The sequence below is a fragment of the Bos grunniens genome, chromosome 5 (genome assembly GCF_055505025.1).
Source record: "Bos grunniens cultivar Pamir isolate PY7600 chromosome 5, Bosgru_T2T1.0, whole genome shotgun sequence".
Taxonomy (NCBI): Eukaryota; Metazoa; Chordata; class Mammalia; order Artiodactyla; family Bovidae; genus Bos; species Bos grunniens.
The window spans coordinates 31,194,692-31,216,623 of NC_141169.1; the positions used below are offsets into that span (position 1 = coordinate 31,194,692).

The 21,932-nt window shown below is 54.3% G+C and overlaps 2 protein-coding genes and 1 pseudogene across 4 annotated transcripts; 1 reads left to right on the forward strand and 2 right to left on the reverse strand.

The window, feature by feature from the left end:
- Positions 1-790: 790 nt before the first annotated feature.
- DNAJC22 (DnaJ heat shock protein family (Hsp40) member C22) lies at positions 791-6,991 on the reverse strand. 2 transcript variants are annotated; one of them, XM_086403850.1, is made up of 4 exons: positions 6,866-6,991; positions 5,249-6,206; positions 4,038-4,219; positions 791-1,082 (listed from the first exon to the last, which is right to left on the reverse strand). In XM_086403850.1, exons 2-4 carry the CDS (start codon positions 6,086-6,088, stop codon positions 1,019-1,021), a joined length of 1,086 nt encoding a protein of 361 aa, XP_086259976.1. In that variant the 5' UTR covers positions 6,089-6,206; positions 6,866-6,991; the 3' UTR covers positions 791-1,018. The 2 variants fall into 2 exon arrangements, with proteins under 2 accessions (XP_086259976.1, XP_086259977.1); XM_086403851.1 differs by having other exon boundaries at positions 6,838-6,913.
- Positions 6,992-11,852: 4,861 nt separating this feature from the next.
- On the reverse strand, positions 11,853-18,202 carry LOC147371650 (uncharacterized; annotated as a pseudogene). Its single transcript, XR_015164820.1, has 3 exons — positions 17,497-18,202; positions 12,836-12,944; positions 11,853-12,448 (listed from the first exon to the last, which is right to left on the reverse strand). The product of XR_015164820.1 is annotated as an uncharacterized LOC147371650 (transcript).
- On the forward strand, positions 17,324-21,435 carry C1QL4 (complement C1q like 4). The gene is made up of 2 exons (XM_086403864.1): positions 17,324-18,571; positions 20,599-21,435. Exons 1-2 carry the CDS (start codon positions 18,035-18,037, stop codon positions 20,776-20,778), a joined length of 717 nt encoding a protein of 238 aa, XP_086259990.1. The 5' UTR covers positions 17,324-18,034; the 3' UTR covers positions 20,779-21,435.
- The last annotated feature ends 497 nt before the right edge of the window (positions 21,436-21,932 follow it).

Sequence of the window (21,932 nt, forward strand, 5' to 3'; positions counted from 1 at the left end):
TAGTGAATTTCTATTTTCAGCTGATTTTCACTATGTCAGGGTCTTTAGGAAGTACATTCTCAGAAAAGTCTTAGTGCTGAGACTAATTGGTCTCTAATTCCAGGTTGGTGGCAAAGCAGAATTTTCTTCCAGAGGTTCCAAATTCATGTGACTTGTGCCATTTCTTTATTTTCAAAAAATGGCTGGGCTACACCATTAGATACATGAATATCTAAATGTCCACTGGGGGTAGGTAGGTAGCCTGGTTCTGGCAAGCACTCAATTTCAGTACCAGCTCACAGGCTAGGACAAGAGCGAAGATGAAATCCAAAGATGGTTTAACCAAACAGTGCTTCCCACTAAAAGGGAAAGATTCTTCTTATTTATTTTTGGCTGCAGGTGGGCTTTCTACTATTAATAGTCGCAGCCGGCAGGGGCTACTCTGTTGCAGTGCAAGGGCTGCTCATTGCAGTGGCAGCACAGCCAAAATTAAAACAAACAAACAAAACAAAACAAATTGTTTAAAATGTGTGAAGATACTGACCTTCACTAGAAATCACAGAAAGGCAAATTGAAGTCATCAGATACTATCTCTCACCCATCATCTTGGCAAAAAATTGCAAAGAGGTAACAGTACATACCAGTAACAAAGAAAGGACTACTTGTACTGCGGGTAAAAGTGTAGATTGTTAGTCTTTTCCAAAAGTAACCTGATATAATAGCAATCAAGGTATTAAAACATATATTCTGCTTGATCCCACTTTATCACTTATTGGAATCTAGCCTCAGAAAAGCAAAAAGCAGCAGCACACATGTTTATTTATTTTTTCTGGCTGAGCTGGGTCTTCCTTGCTGTGCTTGGGCTTTCTCTAGTTGTGGCCAGCAGGAACTCTTCTCTAGTTGTGGTGCACAGGCTTCTCTCTTCTATAGGAAGTATGGACTCAGTAGTCGTGGCAAACAGGCTTAGGTGCCCTGAGGTATGTGGGATCTTCCTGGACCAAGGATCAAACCCGTGTGCCCTGCACTGGCAGGCAGATTCTCAACCACTGGACCACCAGGGAAGTCCCAGTACACGTTTAAAGGTATTTATTGTAGCATTGCTCCTGTGGAAAAAATACAAACTGCTCATAAATAGCTCTCATTTAAATAAACTGAAATATATTTTTGTAACAAAAACTCATAAGAAAATTTGAGAATAGTAAAATAATTTTCCAAATCAAGTAAAGCCCCAATCACTCTTTTGTCTCTTTTTCCTTATAGACTATTTTTAATATATTTACATTTTACAGATGTAGTACTACATATCATGTTAATAAATTACCAATAGCTTATGAAAATGGCTTATTAAAATTCCACGTGATAATTTGAGAAATTGTGTTTTTCAAAGAAAATACATACATTAATTTTTTGGCCACTTTAAAAAGGTGTGACAGGACTTCCCTGGGGGTCCAGTGGTTAAGGACATGGGTTCAATACTTGGTCTGTGAAGGTTCCACATGCCTCAGGGCAACTTAGCCCTGTGAGTCACAACTACTGAGCCCAAATTCTAGAGCCCACATGCCTACAGCCAGTGCCCTGCAACAAGAGAAGCCACCGCAATGAGAAGCCCAGGCACCGCAGCTAGACAAAGCCCTCTCACGGCAATGAAGACAGTGTAGCCAAAAAGAAATAATTAATTAATTTTAAAAAGTGTGACATTGTAAATTAACTACACTTCAATAAAAAATAATGACAAAAAAAAGAAAAATAACTTGATATGATGAAACATTTGAGTAAATTAAACAATTTAGCCCTCGCATCTACCCAAGGATCCCTCTGGGAAAGGTTCTTCCCGCCCGGCCCGCCCTTCTGGACTAGCTACTCTCAGGTCTCCAGGACCAACCTGCTGATTTGCAGGCCGTGCTGCAAATCTCCTAGGCTGCTCAGGAAGCGCCTTCCTCAGGGAAGATGAAGGCCCCCATCCAGGCCCCCAAGACCCCAGGCCTCTGGCTTCAGCCTTCCAGCCTCACCTAGTAAGTGCCTTCTGTGTCCCTCAGGCCCCAAGGACCCAGACCTAGGGTAGGAGACAGACCCTTCTGGTGAAAGGCTCTGCCCAGCTCTCTGGCGTGCTGGCCAGGTATGGCTGGGATCCTGCAGACCTCTGCTTACTGTGAGCCCGGCGCCCCCTAAGGCCTGTGGGCCCCCAACTCTGGGGTGCTGCCTGCCTGACTGCCTGCCTCTCCCAGGGAGCCTCAGCCCCCATGTGGGCTCAGGATGCCACCTGGGCGGTCCGTGCTGACTGAGGCAGCCCAGCTGGTGCCACCCGCTCTTGTTCCATCGGCCCCAGGCCCTGGCGGCTCCTCTGAGCTTTGCATGTTCCACTAACTCAGGTAGGTGGCAGGAGGAGGCAGCAAGCTTTGGCTGCCTCCGAGGGAAGAACACTAACCTGACCACGGTAGGCCTGCCGAACTCACCCCAAAAAAAGCAATTCCGACCTCAAAAAACAAACAAAAAAGTAAAAGAAAAATGTGTGAAAGTTAAATTTGGTCTTAAAATTGTAGTACATAAATTCACTGGCTAGTATTTTATATATATGGATGAAAAAAGAAACATCTATAAATTTCATTCCTCTCAATTGATTGGGCCATTTTTTTAATCAGTAGGGAATACAAGCCAAAGTAATTCTGCTTTTTAAAAGCACATATACTCCTCAGAGTTAACTTTCAGATAAAGGAAAGTGTGAGGATGGTACACACAAATAAAGAAAGCTGGAGAAAAAGTACACGATTTTACTATCATGTTCCTGATCTCCAGTCTTCCTCTTCAAACTGAGGCATCCTGGGCTGTTCCTTCTACAACTGGGAATGAGTTAAGGCCCCCTTGAGATGTTCAAGCTGTTGGTTCCCTAGGGTTTCCCCAAAGTCCCCACAAAGGCGTGAAAGTGAAGTCGCTCAGTCGTGTCCAACTCTTTGCGACCCCATGGACTGTAGCCTACCAGGCTCCTCGGTCCATGGGATTTTCCAGGCAAGAGTACTGGAGTGGGGTGCCATTTCCATATGAAATACAAAATCATGAATTTTCCCATGAGTCCCCATAAAACAGTATCATCTATCCCTTCTGCAATTTTCTAACACATTCTATTTACACCTCTTAGGACACAGTTCAAAAGATAGAATAAGGTGGACTTTGATAGGTGTACCTGTGTTATTATCCCCCACCAGACTGTAAATGACTAGGGAGCAGGGTGTATAGCTCAAAATCAAATCCCAAGTTCCAAGCAGACCTGACAATTCAGCCAGTCCAACCACTTGTGTTAAGTTTGAAGGTTCACCACAATATTCCAAGTAGAAGGGTCTGTGATGGGGGATTAGCCCCTACCTCACAGCAGCTTGTTCCTTCTTTGAAAAAGTACAGCTTCTAAAAAGTTCTCCTATAAGGGGAATTAAAATATTTTCCTGAAAAGATTAGAATTCCAGCCTTTTCAAACTTAACCCCAGTCTTACACCTTGGTAGTCCACAGAATAGATCAAATCCCTTTTGCCACAGGACATCTTGTGAAGTATTAGAACCCTTATATTTTCCTTCAATCACCTCACTTGGTGGTTTGCACATAAAAAAAAGAAAGTTAAGTAAACCTCCTCCATGATCTATCAATATACCAGAGGTGAAATCAAGTGGTCTAGTCTCTAAAAGATATTTTATTGGTTTTATAATGTCTTTCATTTCACTATGTGGATTAAGAAAAAAGTCAGGACTACAATAGCCAATAATTCAGAAATTCAAAATCACAATAGTTTTCTCACCTCTTTAAGGTTTTCTCATCTCTACTGCAAGTGATTGGAGAAGGAAATGGCAACCCACTCCAATAATCCTGCCTGTGAAATCCCATGGACAGAGAAGCCTGGCGGGCTACAGTCCATAGGGTCACAAAGCATCAGACATGACTGACAGAGGAGCACACACTGCAAATGACAGTTTCTTTTACACTGATGGGGATGGGCTGCCTCACTGGGCCAAAGTGTGCTGGGACAAGCGATCCAACTCTGCTAGTCCAGCCTCAGAAGGAAGTTTCTTCCCACCTCCAGGATTCCCTGGGCTTCCTGGGCTGCCTCAGGACTTCATACGCAGCCTGGATCTCCAGGAAGCGCCTCTGAGCTTCCTCCATCTGGTACCGATTGTGGTCAGGGTGCCAGGTCTTCACTAGCTCCCGGTATCTGCCATGTATTTCTTCATTTGTTGCCCCCTCTGAGAGACCAAAAACCTTAGGGAAACAGAAGCTAACAAATTAGAACCTCATAAGTTGTCAGGGCTCCTGGGCCTCTCCTTGCTACCTTCCTAAACCAGGCTAGAATTGGCTTCCACTTGCTGGCAGGAAAGGCAGAGAGCCTCAGATTAGAATTCCAACCTTCTGAAACATGGACAAGTTCTAGATCTCATGGCAAGAACCAGGATTTGCTATTAATCACAGATGCCCATTTTCCAACCTGGAACTTGGCATCCTTGACAAGGTCTCCTTCTTACATATATGCAAAATAAGCATATCATGTACAAGAGGGTTTGCAGCAGCTTTATTCTGAATAGCCCCAAACTGAAAACAATCCAAATGTTCACTGACAATAGAATGGATAGATAAATTGTGGTATATTCACACAATGGGACATCAAACAACTATGAAAACAATTTATAATCCCGTGTATGAGTATATTTCACAAACATAATGTCGAATGAAAGAACTCAGACACAAAAGAGTACACCCTGGATGATCCCATTTATATGAAGCCCAAGAATGGGCAAAATTAATCTATGGTAATAGATGTCTGAATACAGATTCTTTCCCAGGAAAGGAGTATAGATTGGGAAGGGGCATGAAGGAATCTTTTTTGTTTTGTTTTTTTTGGCTGCACTGTGCAGCATACAGGATCTTAGTTCCCTGACCAGGGGTCAAACCCATGACCCCTGCAAAGGGAGCTCAGAGTCTTAATGACTGGACTGGAAGGGAAGTCCCAAAGGAACCTTCTTAATCGTGGAAATATTCCATACCTTCATCTGAGTGGTGGTTACATAGGTATCTACACAAAATTAGTGTACTTTATATACATATTATACCTCAGTAAAAAGAAAATAATATACATATATCTTTTCCCACTCCTTATTAGCCCAAAGAAGCCAAGATACCCTTCTGGGGTCTGACCCAGCAGACATGAAAACAGTACCTCCACACCAGCTCCAGTGAGACTTAGTCTAACTTCTGGAGCCATCTTAGACAGCAATGAGAGGGAAGAAACCTTACCTGGAGAGCCAGCTGACGCTTCTCATCCTGAAAACTGTGAACAAACTCATAGAGCTTCTCCCACTCTTGGAAGTAGCTGCTGCTGATGCCATGATCTCCTACCAGCAGCTTCCAGGCTCGGAAAGGCAGAAGGAGGACAGACTCCAAAAGGCGCCCAAGGAGGGGGAAGAAGCTGAACCAACTCAAGAAGGAGCCAAGAGTATCTGCCACATAGCTGAGGGTGACAGCTGTGTGGCAGAGGACACTGTGCACTAACGGGCCTGTGAAAGCAAGGTAAGCCAAGCCCAGGCGGTAGAGCCGCACGCTGAGCGTCTCTGACCCAACTGAGGGTTTGTAGCGGCGATGCTTCTGGGCTGTGATGCTGGCAGCCAAGCTGATGGGCAGGATGGCTATGGGGCGGCCATAGAAGATAGGTGAAGTAAGAAATGCTGCCCCTAGAGTGTTCTTTAGGTCTGATGTCTGGTTGCCAATGGCAGCCACCAGCAAGACCCCTAAGCCAACTGCCAGTGGGAGGCCCACAATATAGAAGCTGGCCATGAAGGAAAGGCTAATGAGAGCCACAAGGCCAAAATACATGCCCACTATCATCTGGGCAACAAAGCGAATGAGACTTAGAGGGGGTGTCCCCCTTCCTGAGCCCTGCCTCTGCTCCTGGGCCCTGTTGGCCTGAGCAACAAAGCTTGGGAGCATCCAGAATTCCCAGAGCCAGCCTAGACCACCCCCCCCCAGGGTAAGCATCCAGAGCAGTGCATGGCTGTCTCGTCCCAGGTATAGGTGGTGGAGACCAGCAGGGCCCCCTACAGCCCAGAGGGTGTAAGTCATTAGGAGGCCCTTGGCCATCCTCTAGGAAAAGGGTCTCACAGTAAGTCCAGTGGCACCTGCCGTTGCCTAGAATGCAGAAATCTGGAGTCGTCTGTGAGAATCATGGCAGTCATGGCCCCAGATTTATCCTTAGACCCTAAGACATGGGAAAAAGCAGTCATAAGATTATGTCCAGGCCCCAACACAGTAACACTTCTTCCAGTATTAGTCAAGTCCAGCTCTTCCTGAGTGTCCCTGGGTAGCTCTCCCATATCCTTAGGTCTAGAATCTCATCTCTGTTCTTTACAACCACAATGACTCCAAATTTAGAGGAGAAGTTTTAAGTGCTTTCGGTAGAGTAAATGAGAACTCAGCACAGGGGAAAAAAAAGGGTATGCTTAAATGGCAGACCTCCCCTCAGGCCACCTACCTCCTGGAGGACTCATGGTTTGCGGGTGGGGGTGAGTGAATAAAAATGAATACACTATCCCTGGAAAGTTCCTATACAACTTTTAAAGTCCCCTACCATACAACCCCTCCCCACCTCAACTCGGACTGTGGCTGCCCACAGACCCCTGGCGGAGATTTTAGCCCTTCTCCAGCCTCCCATCTCTCCAGACCAAGAAATCTTGACAAAAGACAAACTTGAAAGAGGTCCTGAGTTCCCTCCAGCTCTAGAAAGCTACATTTTGACCTGGACCCAGGCACCTCACATTTCAACCACCGCCTTCCAGGAAAAACTTGTAAAGTCCCTCCATATTGTGGGGCTCAGGCCCACCAGCCAGTACCCGCTAGTCCCACGGTGAGCAGCTGTACCTGGGTACCTCGGCTCCCAGATCAGACATTTCCTTTGACCACAGTCAAAATGGCCCCTCTCATTCATCCAAGTGGACTTTGTCTTTCAGCGTTTGCTGTGTCAACGGAAGTTGGGCCGTCCTGGCCAGGCCCCTCCTCCTCAAGGCCCTCCCTCGCCCCTAGGGATCACCGTTCAGGCTGGGGCTTCGCTCGCCTGCCCTCTCCGGTAAACTTCATTTTAGGTTTTTCTGGCGTATTCCGCCTCCCCAGGCTCAACCCGGCTGGCGCAGCGCCCACCCCAGGCCAAGAGCGCCTACATTACTACAGGACGACCACCAGGTGGCGCTGCCGCTTGCGGACGGGAGGTGTCGGGCGGATCCCCAGATTCACCTTGTCTAGATGCTGGGGCAAAGCAGCCTAGGGCGAGGCGGGGCGGGTTGGGGGGCCTATAAAAGCAAAAAGAAGCCCTCGGTCACCGCTTTGCACCCCCACAAATGGGAGGGTGGCTCCTCCCTTACCTCAGGCTGCAGTCCTCTCTCCCTACTCCATTGCCGTTCAAGACTGCCTTGGATGGCTTCATTTCCAATTTGCCTAAGGCAGAGACACCAGGGTACAGGCTGCAGAGAGAGGCTCTCCCCTCAAGTTTGCCTCACTGCCCCGCCTCCAGGCCAACCAGTCAGGGGCAATACATCTAGATCCAAGCCGGAGACCTGAGAATCCCTCAGGAACCCCAAGTCAGCTGTATCTCGCTGACTTTGGCGCGAGAGAGAACCAGGAGCAAAAAAAGATGGGGGTGAGGGCCTTCCCACCAGGAGAATAGTCTGCGGTGTCCTCCCGCCTCAATGCTGGGATGGAAGTGGGATGCAAGATCCCCTCATTTCAATGTCGTGGGCTCCAACCCTGCTACGTGACCTTGGCTTTGGCGGGCAGGGGGGGCGGTGAGGGGGGCGCCTGTTTCCTCCTCTGTAAAGAAAAAGCATGGATCTTCAAGTTTCCCCATCTTTGACTTGGGGGTGGGGTGGGCCTGGAGGGCTTGCCCCTGTTGCCTCCCCACAGTCGACAGATTCTGTTCCCTCCTACATTCCCAGCCCCTTCAGTCCTCTTCCCGGTCCGAGGAGGGAAAGCAGCTCTCTCTGTCTGCTCCCTAGGACTCACGGCGGGGCCAGGGCTGGGAGGGGCATCAAAGTGACGCTGGAGCCGCCAGCTGCTGGGCGCAGGAGCACTGGGGCGCTGAATAATGAATGAGACTTAATTGGGCCGGCACTGCGCGGCGGCGCGCTAAGCTCCGCAAACAGCTCGAGCGGCGGAGGCCGCCGCTGGACAAACAAACTGGCTCCGGGCGCAGATACAGGGGTGGGAGAGGCAGCGACGGGAGTAGGAGGGGATAGGCAGGCCGCCTGGGCCTGGGGGCCGTCGCTTTGGGGCGGGAGGAACCCCCTGTGTGCCCGGCTGCGCAGGCCTCCCAGAAGGTGGGGACCCAGGAGGGAAGCTCAGGGCTCGACCTCAGGAAGCCGGGACTGGGGAGGGAGAGAAGTGGATTTGTAGGCTGGGGCCAGGGTCCCAAGAGGGACTGGCACGAGGAAAAGATGAAGAAACTAGTGGAGGGCGGAGGAGAGAGCGAGAAGCGAGAGAGCGGGAAAAGCGCACCGGGGGAGGGGCTGCGGCGGGGCGGGGCGGGGCGGGGCGGGGCGGGTGGGGGGGCGGAGGCTGGAGAAGAGCAGTTACCGAGAGGAAAGGGAAAGAGCGATGGAGGAACAAGGGAGGGGAGGCGCGAGGAGCCGAGAGAAGAAAAATTGGAGAAGAGTCAAGGAGAGGGATGGGAGATGACCTGAATGAGAACGAGAGGGTGGGGGGCAAACTGGAGGCGCCCCTACCTCCGCCTCGCCCCGCCGCGCTCCCGCCCGAGCGCGCTCTCCAGCCGCCCGCACTCACTTTGTCACAATTACGGGGCCGTCACTCGGCCTGGATTGTTTTCCCCAAATTGTTGTTCTATAAACTGGCGCGAGGTGGGGATTGGCGCCGGGGAGGGTGGGTGATCTGACAAGCTGAAGCAGGAGGGAAGGGTCTGAGCTGCGGTGGCGGGGGGTGGGGATACGGGGAACGTGGCGGTGTATTTAGCCGCAAGAGGACCCGGGGCGGGTAGGTGAATCCAGAGACCCACGCGGGAATTCTGGTTGCTTCCCCCAGCCTCGTGGCTGACATCACTTTTAACCATCCTAACCCTTCTCAGCCTCCGCTGCCTCGGTTTCTCCAACCGCGAGATGAGAGGCTTGGAGGGTAGGAGCTGCGGAGGCGGCTGTAGGGGGGTCCGAACTTGCCTTCTCAACCCCATTCTCTTTTGTTCTCTGCTACCCTGGTTCACGGACCGGTGGCGGGGTTGAGGGTGGTCTATCCAACTCAGCCTCCCCTGAGCGCCAGGGGTGCCTGCTCACCCCCGCTAGAAGGCCAGATTCTCACCCCCAACAGGTCTGGGCTGCCCCCAACCCCCACCCGCGCCTTCAGCCCCGGCTCAGCGCCGCGCGGTGCCCACGCCGCCTTGCTGTCCCTCAATCCCGCAAACATCTGTTGCGCGCCCACTGTGAGCCATATCCGCGCCAGCCGTCACCCCACCTCTCCCCCGCCACCCTCCCCTTCCCGGCCGGCCCGGCCTGTCGGCTTCGTGACAGCCGCCGCCGAAGCCCAGGCCCCGCGGGAGCGGCCAGAGAGAAGCCGCCGCATGGCTGGCTCCGACACCGGCCTCCCCGGCGGCTCCAGGGGCAACGGAGGGTGGCGGCCGCTGAAGCGAGACCGGAGCCGGCCCACAGAGTTAGAGATGGGCGGGGGAGGCGGGAGTCCAAGAGAGGGCTTGTCTCCGGGTCTGAGGCCTATCTGTCTCCTCATTCCATTGCCCTGGGGTGGGGTCGGGCCGGAACCTCTGGTGGCTCCCAGCGTCTGGGAAGCTGTCGGCTCCCGCCCTCTCTCCCCCCGTCCGGGTGATTTACACGCGCTCGGCTCAGCGGCCGCTTCCCAATCAGGAATATCGACCCCGGGCGGGGCCCCTGGGCCGCATCGATCCCTCCAAGGCTCGGGATTTAAAAATGTCAAATTTGCCTTTTCCGGGCGGGCGGAGGGGGCGGGAGCTTGGAGGAGGGCGGCTTGGGGGTGGGGAGAGGGGCGGACAGCCGGGCATCGACCAGGTGCCTGTGCCCTGAATGAGAAGCGACCCGGCCATAGCCGGGCCCTGCATTACCTACCCATCCTTAGGTTGCAGGCGCCTCTGGATGGGGGCAGGAAGGAAGTTCTACTCCCTTTCCCATCCCCATGTGTCTCACTGTTGCGTTGGGTATGCCCAGAGGTGAAGCCTCAGAAAAACAAAGAGAGACCCCTAAATGTAGGGGGAAAAAATTGGAAGAGATTCCTAAACCTGGAGACACAAGGAGGGGTGCAGAGACAAAAATATAGAGGGTTCCCAGGGACAACCTGTGTTTAAAGAAGAGCAAGAGAAGGGAAAGTGGCTCAAAGACACATTGACCAAAACAGAGGACCAGAGACCCAGAATCAGGTCAACTCTCTGCCCTGTAGACCTGGAAGATTCAGGAATGGGAAGGTCAACCTTTTGGTGTGTTTGAGAGGGGGGAAGGAGAGTGAAGACAAAGTCAAGTGAAAAAAGAGGGTTATTAGGGAAAGGAATTAGAATATAATTAGCACATTCTCCTAAGGTGTCAACTAGTAATTGGACCTGAAACCCAAAAGGTAAGGATCCTGGAAGACTAGCCTAGGCCCCAAAGATGTGGGCTCTCTTAGAAGTCTGATGGTGTGACCTTTCCCTTCCTGAGATCCACCTCCTCCTCTCTATCCACCAGCAGCCTGGGGAAGCCAGAAGGGTTGTGGATCACATCTTATATTAGCGACTATATATGAGATGGAGACTGCCTATATGTATACATGCATGTGGAGGGTAGAAAACTCTGGTAGTCACCACTTCCTTCCCCAGAACTTAGCAACTGGGTCCCCAGACTTTGGAAAAAGCATCCAGTACTTTCAGGAAGCTGGGGAGAGGGATGATGTCTGGGGTAGAGATGGTGGAAGGAAGCAGTTGTTGAACCAGCATCCTCACAGTTAACATTATGCCCCTACCCCCAGCAGCACACCTCAGCTGTCACTGTGCACACTGCTGTTTCCTACAGAAGTGGAGACAGCGAGCTGACGGGGGGGGGGGGGGGGGGGGGGCAGCGCTCAGACACGCAGGGAGAGGTGGCAGCTCAGACACACGCAGCACTTACACCTCCACTGACAAAATCAAGCCGACGCATCCCTAACACTGACACACACAATCGCCGACCCCCACATGCGACCCACACCCATCAATCCCTGTCACAACACACCACCCCTGTGTGCGCAGACACGCACAATTCCTCCGAGGTCAGGCGGGAGCGCCTAGTCTTAAAGCCTGTCTACACACTTTCTTGACATCTTAGACCTTCATTCGCCTAACCTAAGCAGAAGGCTTAAACCTCTGTCCCCGCTACCCAAATTCTGCGACCAAGGCCAGCTCCAACAAAAACGCTGAGCTCAAGGAAGTCAAGTACCAGGGTCGAGGTGAAGAGCCGGGAGCTGACCCGGCAGTGGGCTGCTATACACCTCTCTTATTCTCGCTCCTGCCTCTGCCTCTTTCTTGGCACGTCCACTCGCTGCCCGCCCGGCCTGCCGCCCGCCTGTCAGTCGAGTAATGAATGCGCGCTCGGGGCCCGGGGCCCCCCCGGAGTCGTTCATCACTGCCAGCACCGCCCACCTCTCTGCCGCCCGCCGGGAGGGCTAAGCGGCCCAGGCGGCGAGAGCCCCTCTCCCCCCACCTCCACTACTAATTGTCAGATTGAGATGTTGATTTGTCAGCTGGGAGCTAGCGCCAAAGAATCCGCAGTAAAACCCGGACTCCTTGAACTTCCTCTGGCTCCATTTGGGTTCGCCCAGCCTTGGAGCTTTTCTGGATTTGATGTGCTTGGGTTAGATTTCACTTAAGAGATCCGGCAACAGAAGCGCAGTATCGCTTTAATCCAATAGGAGGCGCACCAGGCTACAGACCCTAAGGGGATTCGTCCTGGGCTCGGTTCCACTTTTGCAGACCCAAGGCCCTAGGGCTTCGTCCCCCAGCCTCCCAGCAGGGGGCGCGTAGGCCCCCATTCTCCTCTCCCCCGGAGCCAAAGTCCTAGCTTCCGTACAGGATGCCCCCAGGCAGCAGTCCTCTCTTCCGCCTTCAGAAATCGCGGGGCACCATGCCCTGCCTTCTGTCTCCTCCAGGTGCCTCGGGCCCCCTGCAGTCCTCCATTCTCCCGCAGGAGGCGCCCCTGTCGCAGGTCGGTCCGCCTTCGCCCTGCCCTAGGCGCCTAGGCTGCAGTCCCACCCCCGCCCTCCCCCAGCCCCGGCCCTGGAGCTCCCCTGGCGGCCGGCTGAGTGACGGGCGGCCGGTGATTATGCGGAGGGGGAGCGGGGTGCGCCGCGGGCGGCAGCGCTGACCCTTCACATTTCCGATCCGCCGGGACCCTCATCCATCCGAAGCTGCTCTTTGTCTGGCCGCCTAATTGCCGGCGGACAGGATGGATGGCGGGACCGACAGCCGCGGAATCCCTAATAAAGGCCGCGGCCGCCGGGGAGGGAGCGCGGGAAGGAGGGGGAGAAAGAAGGAAGAGATGGAAGGAGGTGGGAGGAAGCACCGGGCCGCGGCCGCCGGCTCAAAGCCGCCAAGCGCTTCGCACAAGGGAGCCAGATCCGCCTAGAGTGCGGAACCAGGAGTCCCAGGTTGACACGGGTCAGGGCGCGATGGGTATGGGGTTTGCGAAGTCTCCTGCTTGTTGGACAATAGGAAAGAACTAAGGACCCCGGGCAGAGGGCATCCTAGGGGCCGACCTCGTTTCGCCGAGCCTTCGAAGATTGCAGCTTGGCTCTGCCTCCGGCGCTTCGGGCTCTCACCAGTCGGAGACTGGCCTTCGGTTCACCGCACCACCAATCCTCTGCTCACCCGTCGGTCTCCCACCGCGGGATCCACTATCCAGGCGGAGAAATAAAGGTTCCGACCGCCGTCTGTGCGGCCGCTCGCCAGATTTCATTAACTGGAGGCTGGAGCTGATGGACAGAGGCGAGGAGACTGGAGCAGAAGCGGGTAGAGAGAGAGGCTAGGGCGAGGAGCCGCACCTGGAAAGGGGTCAAGGGCTGCGGAAGGAAGTCAGTGTGATCTGGCCTGACATATAGATGGGGAGCCAACTCTACCCCCTCCCTGTGGAGCCATGAGCCTGTTCTCAGCCCCAAGAGCTCTGGCGGGGACCCTTTAAACCTAAGGCTGCACCGAGCTGCGCGGCGGCTGAATGGAGGGCCTAGGTCCGGCGGCGTACCTGCCCTCCTGCCCTTCACTGAGGCCTGTCGACCCTCCGCGCGGGAGGGCAAAGCGTGCGAAGAGTCTTGGGCCGCAACTGTGTTCCCACCGGTGCGGCGAGGAGAGCGGTCCTCAGCAACTCCGGTCGGCTTTCCTGCCTTCCGCCTCGGGGGCACATTTTTCTGCGGTTGTCTTTGTTTCCTTCTCCCTCCTTTTTCTCTTCCCTCTTCCCTTCGGACTTAGCTCATCTCCGCAGCTGACTTGGGCCAACCTCCGTTAGCTAACTACTGAGCACCAGTTGGGTGTCAGCGCTGGGAGTGGAGGATGGGGGACACGCTGAGCCAAAGCCCTGCCGCGTTGACCTCAAACGCATAGGTCTTCCCTGAAACCCATTCACATCTCTCTCCCCAATCCTGTCTTGCCTTTTTTGCCCTTCCACCGCCTTGGGTGTCATCTTTCCTTTTCAGGGCAGTGAAAAGGAAGCCAGGAGATCAGAACTCGAGTTCTAGGGCTGCGACTTACAGGGTGATACAGGGCAAGCATTTCTCCTTTCTGGGCTTCAGTTTCCTCATCTGTAAAATGGAGACAATATATCCACCCCTCAGGGATGCATCGAGGATGCAATGAGAGACCTTACTTGTAACAGCTCTAAAATACTGTAAGCACTCGATCATACTATTTCCCTATCTGTGTTATTCCCTGTCCTCTCAGGTGGGCAATTTTCCTTTCTCTTCATACCAGGAGTCTGGTACCATGCAACTCAGATTGCTTCCAGAACTGTGTGATGTTAGCATGTAGGGACTGAAAGCCAGAGTGTGTGTATGTGGGGTGGGATGGAGGAAAGTGGAGAGGAACCACAGTATAATGGCCCCGAAAGGTGGGGAAGGAGAGGGTGCATGGGGGAGAGAGGCATTTCCTTTTATCTTAATGTAACATCAACCAGCTGGTTCCTCTGCTCTTAAAGGTGAGGAAACAGGCTTGTGGAGGTTATCCTTCAAGTGACAGGAAGCAATCACACTGCCAGGATCTTTCCTAGCACGAGTTTTCTATTGCTCATTTCCTCACTCTCTTTCTTCCCTTGAAGGGGTCTGTGACAAGGAGTGTGGGAGAAGGAATAAAAAGAGAAAAACTTCAAGGAGCCAGGACCTTTCAGCTAGACTTCATAAAATTTTAACAAGAAAACTTCCTCAGAGTAGAAGGGATATAGCACATGCAAATCATATGCTAATCACATGCTAATCTAAAGTCTAGTCCTCAGAACTCTGACACACACCTGGTTGTAAGCCCTGGGGAAAATTCTTGGGAGACCCCTGGGTTCCAGGACAGAACAGTGAGGATGAGTTCCATTTTGTATCAGGTTATGGAGTTAGGGTTTATTTTACGATTGGAGAAGTGTCAAGTGGATACTTTGGGATTAGGGTCAGGGTTAGTGCAGAGTCAAGGACAGAGGGTAAGGCAGAATTCAGATTTGGCTGTGCTTTTCAATAAGGGGCACCTAGGGGACTCAAAGCCTTCCTCCCCTCTCCCCTCCTTCACTGCCCATTCTGTGCCCTGAAGCACATCTCTCTACCTATTTCCCATTCCCAACCACATCACCTCCCTTGGTCTCCCAGTTCAGTTTGCCCAAGGAGCTCTGAATAAATTGTTCCAGACCCAGCCTGGGCCCCAGCAGTTCCTCTTGAGCCCAGACACTTGGCTTCTGGCCCCAGGAGCACTAGCTGGCCTTGACCCTACCCAGGTCCCTCCTCAGCCGAATGTGACAGCTGCAGGGGAAGCAATAAGGACCTGGTGAGCTGGCAGCTTCATTCCAGAGTGTGGGGAAAGAGCAACAGAACATGAATAAATTCATGGAGCTGCCCCTCGGCTCCTGTGAGCCAAGCCTGCTTCCCCCACCACACACACCCGCTGCCGCCTTGCAGCCCTGCTGGTCACCGAAGCTCACAGTCTGGGCTGGGGACAGGAGGAGAAGGCAAGCTCCAGAGAGAAGAGGGCTAGGACCTGAAAAGGGCTGAGGTGGAGGAGCTCAAAAAGAGGGCCTTGGTAAGTCGGAGAGAGGGGTGCGGAGCAGGGCTGAGCAGAGAGGGCCTTTAGTGAGTGGGTGGTGGGAGAAGGGGGAGGAGGAGGGAGAGGTGGAAGGACCTGGGGTCGATGGGGCTTGAGGATCGGCCAGGGAGGCCAGTGTGAGCCCTGGCCTGCTCTCTCCTTTCTGATCCATCCATCATCCAGCCTGGGGGAGCAGATTTGGAATTAGACATGCACGGGGCGACATGGCCCTTAGCCCCCCGAGGAAGACAAATGGCGACAAAGACCTTGAATAAAATTTGTATTTATGGTTGGAGGAGGCCCCTCCCCCACTGACTGCCAATCCTTTCTCTCCCAACCCTTTCAAGCACGTAGGGGGCCTCCCTCCAACAGGCCAAGCCTCAGCAACCTCTTTCTTCCTGCACCATAATGGGCTGGAAGGTGCAGAGAAGGGGAACAGGAAACAAGAGATGAAGGAATCACTTTCCACCCAATAATCATGCCCTGATGTATCCTGGACTCTCATTTTATGTATTGTACTTTTATACATTACAGTAGTGGCTTATCCTAGTCTCTAAGAGATCCTTTGCAGTTGTCTACCTCCAGGGCCTCCAAATATCCCAGTTTGCCAGTCCTGGGACTCCTTCTTCAAGCTTCTGGCCCCCGGAGACCCTGTGAGTAGGAAATTTCCCCTCGAGGGGCCAGATCCTGAGGAAGGATGTTTCCTCTTGGCCACCGGAATGACCACTCACCTCTCACAGGAGGATGCCTAGCACTGAATCTGCATTATTTGCTCTATTACTTTGCATAACCAATTTCAAATCCCTCCGCCAAGCATTTGTTATGTGAGGTCCAACTTCTCTGAGTTTCCATCTGACCACAGCCCTTTGAGGGAGGGGGAAGGGGCAGAGATCCTGGTGCTGGCCAAGGTCTAGGACAAGGGCAGTGGTGGGGCTGGGCTGGGCCTGCAGGGCCTTCTGACTCTTTCTCCCCAGTAAACTCAACACTTCAGTCCTGAGACAGGAGAGATGACATTTGTGGGGTACCACATTTAGGGACTAGGAAACAGACAAATATAAAACCTCCCTTCCAACAGCCCTCACATATATACACACAAAGACAACACACGATCCACAATCCCACTCACCCAGGGACACACAAGGCCAGGGTCCCATGGACACGTCCACACTTGCCAGCACACTGTCACAATGCACAGGCCCAGAGCCTACCACACTGCTCCAAGAAGCGCCCCGCCTCCGCGTCTTCCCCACAGTTGATATGTCACATTGGAGTCCGAACACGGACCTGGGTGTCTCTCTGCAGCGCGCCATTTACATTTCTCTCTCGATCTGTCAACCTGTCTTGGCTCCCGTCTCTCTCTCTCCGTCTCTGTCTCTCCCTCTCCCCCTCTGGGGCTGTCAGTGAGTCTCTTTTCCAAGCTTTGTCTCTGTCTCTGCGTCTCTATTTGGCTTTCCGTCCCTTTGATTTCTCTGTAGCTCCTTCTCTGCTTCCCTGTAGGTTTCCTGCTTGCTTTCCCGGGCTGGTCTGTTTTCTCACTCTGTTCCCTCGCTCGCTCGTTTGCTCTGCGCCCCTCAACACTGGGGGTCGAGGGTAGTAGAGGTGCCTGCAGATTTGCCTTTTCCAGTTCGGGCCAACACGTACCCGTTGAACCCTTGACCATATATTATTTGGTCATGGGCACTGAGTGGCAAATTTCGATTCTTTCCTAGTCCTTTTTGTTTGGTTGCGGGCTTTTTTTTTTTTTTTTTTTGGTGGGGGTGGGGGGAGCCGGGGAGGGCTCATTTTTGCTCAGGAATCTACCTCTATCTTCTTATGTGTATCTCGACCGCTTTTTATCCCATCGCTATTTGTGGCCTCCTTCAAGCTCCGGGAATACCAAACTCAGGGTAGAGGGTGAAAGTAAGGATAGGGTGGGGGCGGTGAATCCCTGCAGAACTGGCTTAGAGCGGGTCAGGAACCGAGAGGCTGGGGGGACGCGGGACTGGGGCCGAGGCCTGCCCCGCCTCCACGCTTCCCTCTCTGGGCGCCAGGGGTCGCTCGGCACCCCCCCTCCCCCGGCCGCTTATAGCGGCTCCCGCCGCGCGCCGGCTCACACCACCCGCACTGCCGCCCAGGGAGGGAGGGGAGGAAGGTTAGGGACGCAGAGAGGGAGAGCGCTAGCAGGAGGGAGACGTGGGGCCAGGGCTCCAGCAGGGGGCTGGGGCCGCGGCTAGGGTAGAAAGGTGGGTCAGGGCTCGCCGAGAGCCAGAGCGCAAACCTGCAGAGGAGGTCGCGTCCGGTGGGCATCACCCGCAGCGCAGAGCCCGGGACGTCCAGAGCGCGGAGAGCAGTCCCAGCTCCAGCTGGAACGATCCGTCTGGGTAGCCGGGGACCTAGGCGCCGCCATCCTCGAGAAAGCAGCTGTCCGGAGAGCAGGCATCCTAGATCCGTTAAGAAACCAGCCGTCCGAGAAGCCGCCGATTTCAGGCGCCCTGGAACGTTAGATTGAACGAGAGGGTAATAGAGGACCACGGACTCTGAACCGTCTGGAGCTGCCTCTGGTCCACGGGGGAACCTCCGCCTTGACGGAAGGTTTGGGGAACGGCACCGCTGAGGCGGAAGCCCGAAGGGGTGGGGGTGCCGGGCGCAGCCGTCGGGGGGGTCCCGACCCAAGCCCGAGCCCGGCCACCGCCTCCGGGGCCCGCAGGAAGCCCCAGGCCTCCGGCACCATTGCGCCCAAGAGTGAGGAGGACCTGCTAGCCCTGGCCGCGTCGCGGCTGAGCCGCCGCAAGCGGGTGGCGGGCGCGGCCGTCGGGGTGGCCATGGTGCTGCTGCTGCTGGTGGCCATTCCGCTGCTAGTGCACAGCTCCCAGGGGCCGGCGCACTACGAAATGCTGGGTCGCTGCCGCATGGTGTGCGACCCGCACGGGCCGCGAGGCCCAGGACCCGACGGCGCACCCGCCTCCGTGCCCCCCTTTCCTCCCGGCGCCAAGGGAGAGGCGGGCCGGCGCGGGAAGGCAGGTCTGCGAGGGCCCCCGGGACCACCAGGTCCTAGAGGGCCTCCAGGAGAGCCGGGCAGGCCGGGTCCTCCGGGCCCTCCCGGCCCAGGCCCCGGCGGAGTGGCGCCCCCTGCCGGCTACGTGCCTCGAATTGCCTTCTATGCTGGCCTGCGGCGGCCACATGAGGGTTACGAGGTGCTGCGCTTCGACGACGTGGTGACCAACGTAGGCAACGCCTATGAGGCGGCCAGTGGCAAGTTCACTTGCCCCATGCCGGGTGTCTACTTCTTCGCTTACCATGTGCTGATGCGCGGCGGTGATGGCACCAGCATGTGGGCCGACTTGATGAAGAATGGACAGGTGAGATGCCCCTCTCCCACCCAGCCCAAGACAGGGAAGCTTTCTAAATCCCCCTGCTTTCAGTACACAACCCGAATCTCTTCCCCGAACAGCGCCACTAAATCCAAGAAGGACAGCTTGCCAAGAACTTAGAAATCGCTTCACTTAGCCGAAAAGGAATTGGGGGCCAGAGAAAGGAAATGACCTGCCCAGGGTCTCACAGGGACGTTAGGAATGGTGTCAGAATTAAAAGGCAAATCTTATTGTATAAGCAGCTGCTACCTCACAGTCCATCTGTAGGCAACTTACACCAAACCTCTCTGGTATCTCACCCTGCCAACTAGCCTCTTTTCTCATTCTGTCTCTTGCAGCTCTGCGGGCCTTCAGGTTACACAGTCGCTCCATGGGCTAGTTCCCAGAGTCTGGCTCTTTCAAATTAGCATGGAATCTGAGTTTCAGGTGGTGGGCAGTTGGTAGCTGCTCCCATGTGGGGGCATTCAGCTTGGATTTTTTAGGATAAAGTAAAAAAGAAAGAAAACACTTGCTCATTTCCCAGGCAACTCTATTGCTAGTCCCAAGGCCTGGGGTCCCTGGTTTTAGAGTGGCCTTTACCCTCAGCTAATACGGAGTCAGTAGGCAGAGGTAGAAGATGTGGCAGCTCAAGAGCCAGCCAGGTGGCCTGCAGGAATGAATTTGGGAGAAGGAAGGAGGCAAAGGACAGAAGCCGCGGACCCCAGCCGGGTCCTGTGGTCAGAGTCGGAGTCACTGCTGCCTTAGCTTGGGAGAAAAGCCCCAAAGACTCAGCTCAGGGTCTGGCCTCCGCCCCCAGACACGCAGCAGGGAGGGAGAGAGGCCTTGGGGTAGGGGTGGGGAACTGTGCCTGGGCTGCTGGAAGCCAGGGGTGTAAGATTAGGGCTGAGCTGTGACCTCCTCACCCTGCTGTCCCATGGGGTCATTTGACCAGGCGCATCTGGCCAGCTTCTCTCAGCTGTCCAAACCCCAGGTCTTGCTACAGCTGCAGCACCTTTCGCCTCCAAGACCTGCAGGCACTATTCTGGGGTCTCCTCCCAGCAGAGCCACCCCAGGAACCCAGGGAAAGGGAGTGAGAGTGTGTGTGTATTAGACTGTAGAGTGTATGTGCATGATGAAGTGTGTAGGTGCGGGGTGAGAGTGGAGCGATGTCTACCTGCCTGTGGCACTGAGTAGGTGTGCCTGGTCTATGTGGGGTGTCTGTGAGGGGCCGTGGGGGTGGGTGTGTGTATCTAGAGTGTGTCAGTTCCCGAGGGGGGAGGGCCCCGCGGCTCCCACTCTGTATTCTGTGGTGCGGGCGCTGCGGCCCTGGGGACGGTAAATAGTGATTAGAATAATGATGAATAATTAATGAGTTAATAACCAGCCCCCGCGGGACAGGAAGAGGGGGGCTGGGAGGGGGCTGGCGGCTCGAGGCGATCTGCAGCAACAAGACCAGAAAGGGGAGGGGCTACCTGTTGGGGCGGAAAGCGACCCCCACGTCGGGGCACCCTCGGGGGCTAGAAGGGGCAAATATATAGACTGGCACCTTCCCACAGCCCGCACCCTTGCTTGCACACGTACAGGCATGCCTGTGCCTTGTCACCGGGGGATGGGAACACGAGTTTAGGAGGTCAAAGCGGGTTCAGAATCTTAGAAATTATTCTACAATCGAACTCTTATTTTTTAAATGATAATACTAATAGAAAATCTATATAGCGTTTCCTTTGTGCCAAGCAGTGTTTTAACACACTTCATATGTAGTAACTCATTTAATCCAAACAACCTGATGAGGTAGGTTCTATTATTACCTCCCACCTTATAGCTCAAATGGAGGACCACAGAAAGCGTGAAACTTGCCCACTTCCCGGCAGTGAGCGAATGAATGGCGGTGCCTGCGAGGCACCTTGTCTTTCCGGACCCCTGCAGTCTGTTACCAACGTATCGCTTTCACAGGTCCAGTTCCACCTCCCTGACTGAACCCTCCTCACCCTAGCTCCGTAGAAAGCGTGAGTGGGTTGTCCTGTTCTCCCTACTAGGTCCGGGCCAGCGCCATCGCCCAGGATGCCGACCAGAACTACGACTACGCCAGCAACAGCGTGATCCTGCACCTGGATGTGGGCGATGAAGTCTTCATCAAGCTGGACGGCGGGAAGGTGCACGGCGGTAACACCAACAAGTACAGCACCTTCTCTGGCTTCATCATCTACCCAGACTGAGCCGGGCTCCGTTCCCGGACGCCCTCGCTCGCCCTTCGCCTCTGCTCCCCTCCCTACCACCTTCAGCTTGCTCCACCCAAGGCGCCGCCCCATCCTTTGAGAGCCTGGCGGTGGACGGACCCTCCGGATACGGGAGGTGGCCTTAATGGGCGGACTCTTAGTGCTCCGGGGTGTAACTACGTGGCTGGGGAGCTGAGCAAGCCGGTGGGAGGAGCAGAGCAACTCGGGAAGGGACCACCAGCATCCGTGCACATGCCTGTGAAAGCCGGGGCAGCAGAGCGGCGCGGGTCACAGGTCATGGCCCTCTCTTAAGCCGGGAGCTAGGGAAGTTTCACTGGCTGTAGCACAGAGGCATGGAAAGCAGAAAACAGAAGGGAAACGCTGGCTTTGGGGAAGGGAGAACGCATCTGGGTGGGGGGAGAGGAGACGGGGTGGGCGCTGGTCCTGTCATGACTTCTCTGCCATCTCTTCTTCCCTCATCTCCATTTTCAGGCTTCAGGCTCTAGCTTTGGCAGTCTTCCTGTGAACTGGGGGAACCAGTTGGTTCTTTCTTAGCACTTAAAACTCATCCTGTACAGTCTCCATATCACCCCCATCTGGGTTAGGCCCTGGGGCTACAGCTGCTGCTGCCTCTTCCAATAAAGTAAAGTTGGAGAATGTGGGTGCCTCTTAACTTGGTGCAGAATAGGGGAAAGTGGCTGAACCCTTCCTCACTCCTCTCAAGGACCCCTACCCTATTACACTCTGTCAGAGGCGAAGGTTTAATTATCCCTGGCAAGGTCTGCCTCTGGGAGCAGAGGGGAGTGGCCCAGGGTTTCTACTCTGATATGGCAAGGGTGTCAGCTTCAGGAGAGCTTTGAGGCCTTCTACTAGAGGGGACACCAACCAGAGTGACACTAACAAGGGATGATCTCAGAGATATGGGTCTGGTGCTTCTGCTTTTTGCTGATGATGCAGGGGGGAAGAGTTCTAGGGAGCTCTATGTGATGAGTGAGTTGCTGATGGCTCCTGGGAGTGGCCAAGATTTCAAGGAGGAAGGAGAAAAGCAGGTCCCCAAAGTCCTACATTCACCTCCACCCCCAACAGATTCACTCATAGAGCCTGCTATGAGTGTAGGGTAGGGTGGACAGAGGTGGGGTGACCTGGTCAGTTCC

What these genes read in the sequence shown, in the direction of transcription:
- DNAJC22 (XM_086403850.1), bottom strand. Translation starts at nt 6,088, where the DNA reads ATGGCCAAGGGCCTCCTAATGACTTACACCCTCTGGGCTGTAGGGGGC. An exon ending in AGCGTCAGCTGGCTCTCCAG is followed by an intron (nt 4,220 to 5,248) that starts GTAAGGTTTCTT and finishes TGTTTCCCTAAG; the next exon opens with GTTTTTGGTCTCTCAGAGGG. An exon ending in AAGCCCAGGGAATCCTGGAG is followed by an intron (nt 1,083 to 4,037) that starts GTGGGAAGAAAC and finishes TTTTTTCCACAG; the next exon opens with GAGCAATGCTACAATAAATA.
- C1QL4 (XM_086403864.1), top strand. Translation starts at nt 18,035, where the DNA reads ATGGTGCTGCTGCTGCTGGTGGCCATTCCGCTGCTAGTGCACAGCTCC. An exon ending in ACTTGATGAAGAATGGACAG is followed by an intron (nt 18,572 to 20,598) that starts GTGAGATGCCCC and finishes TCTCCCTACTAG; the next exon opens with GTCCGGGCCAGCGCCATCGC.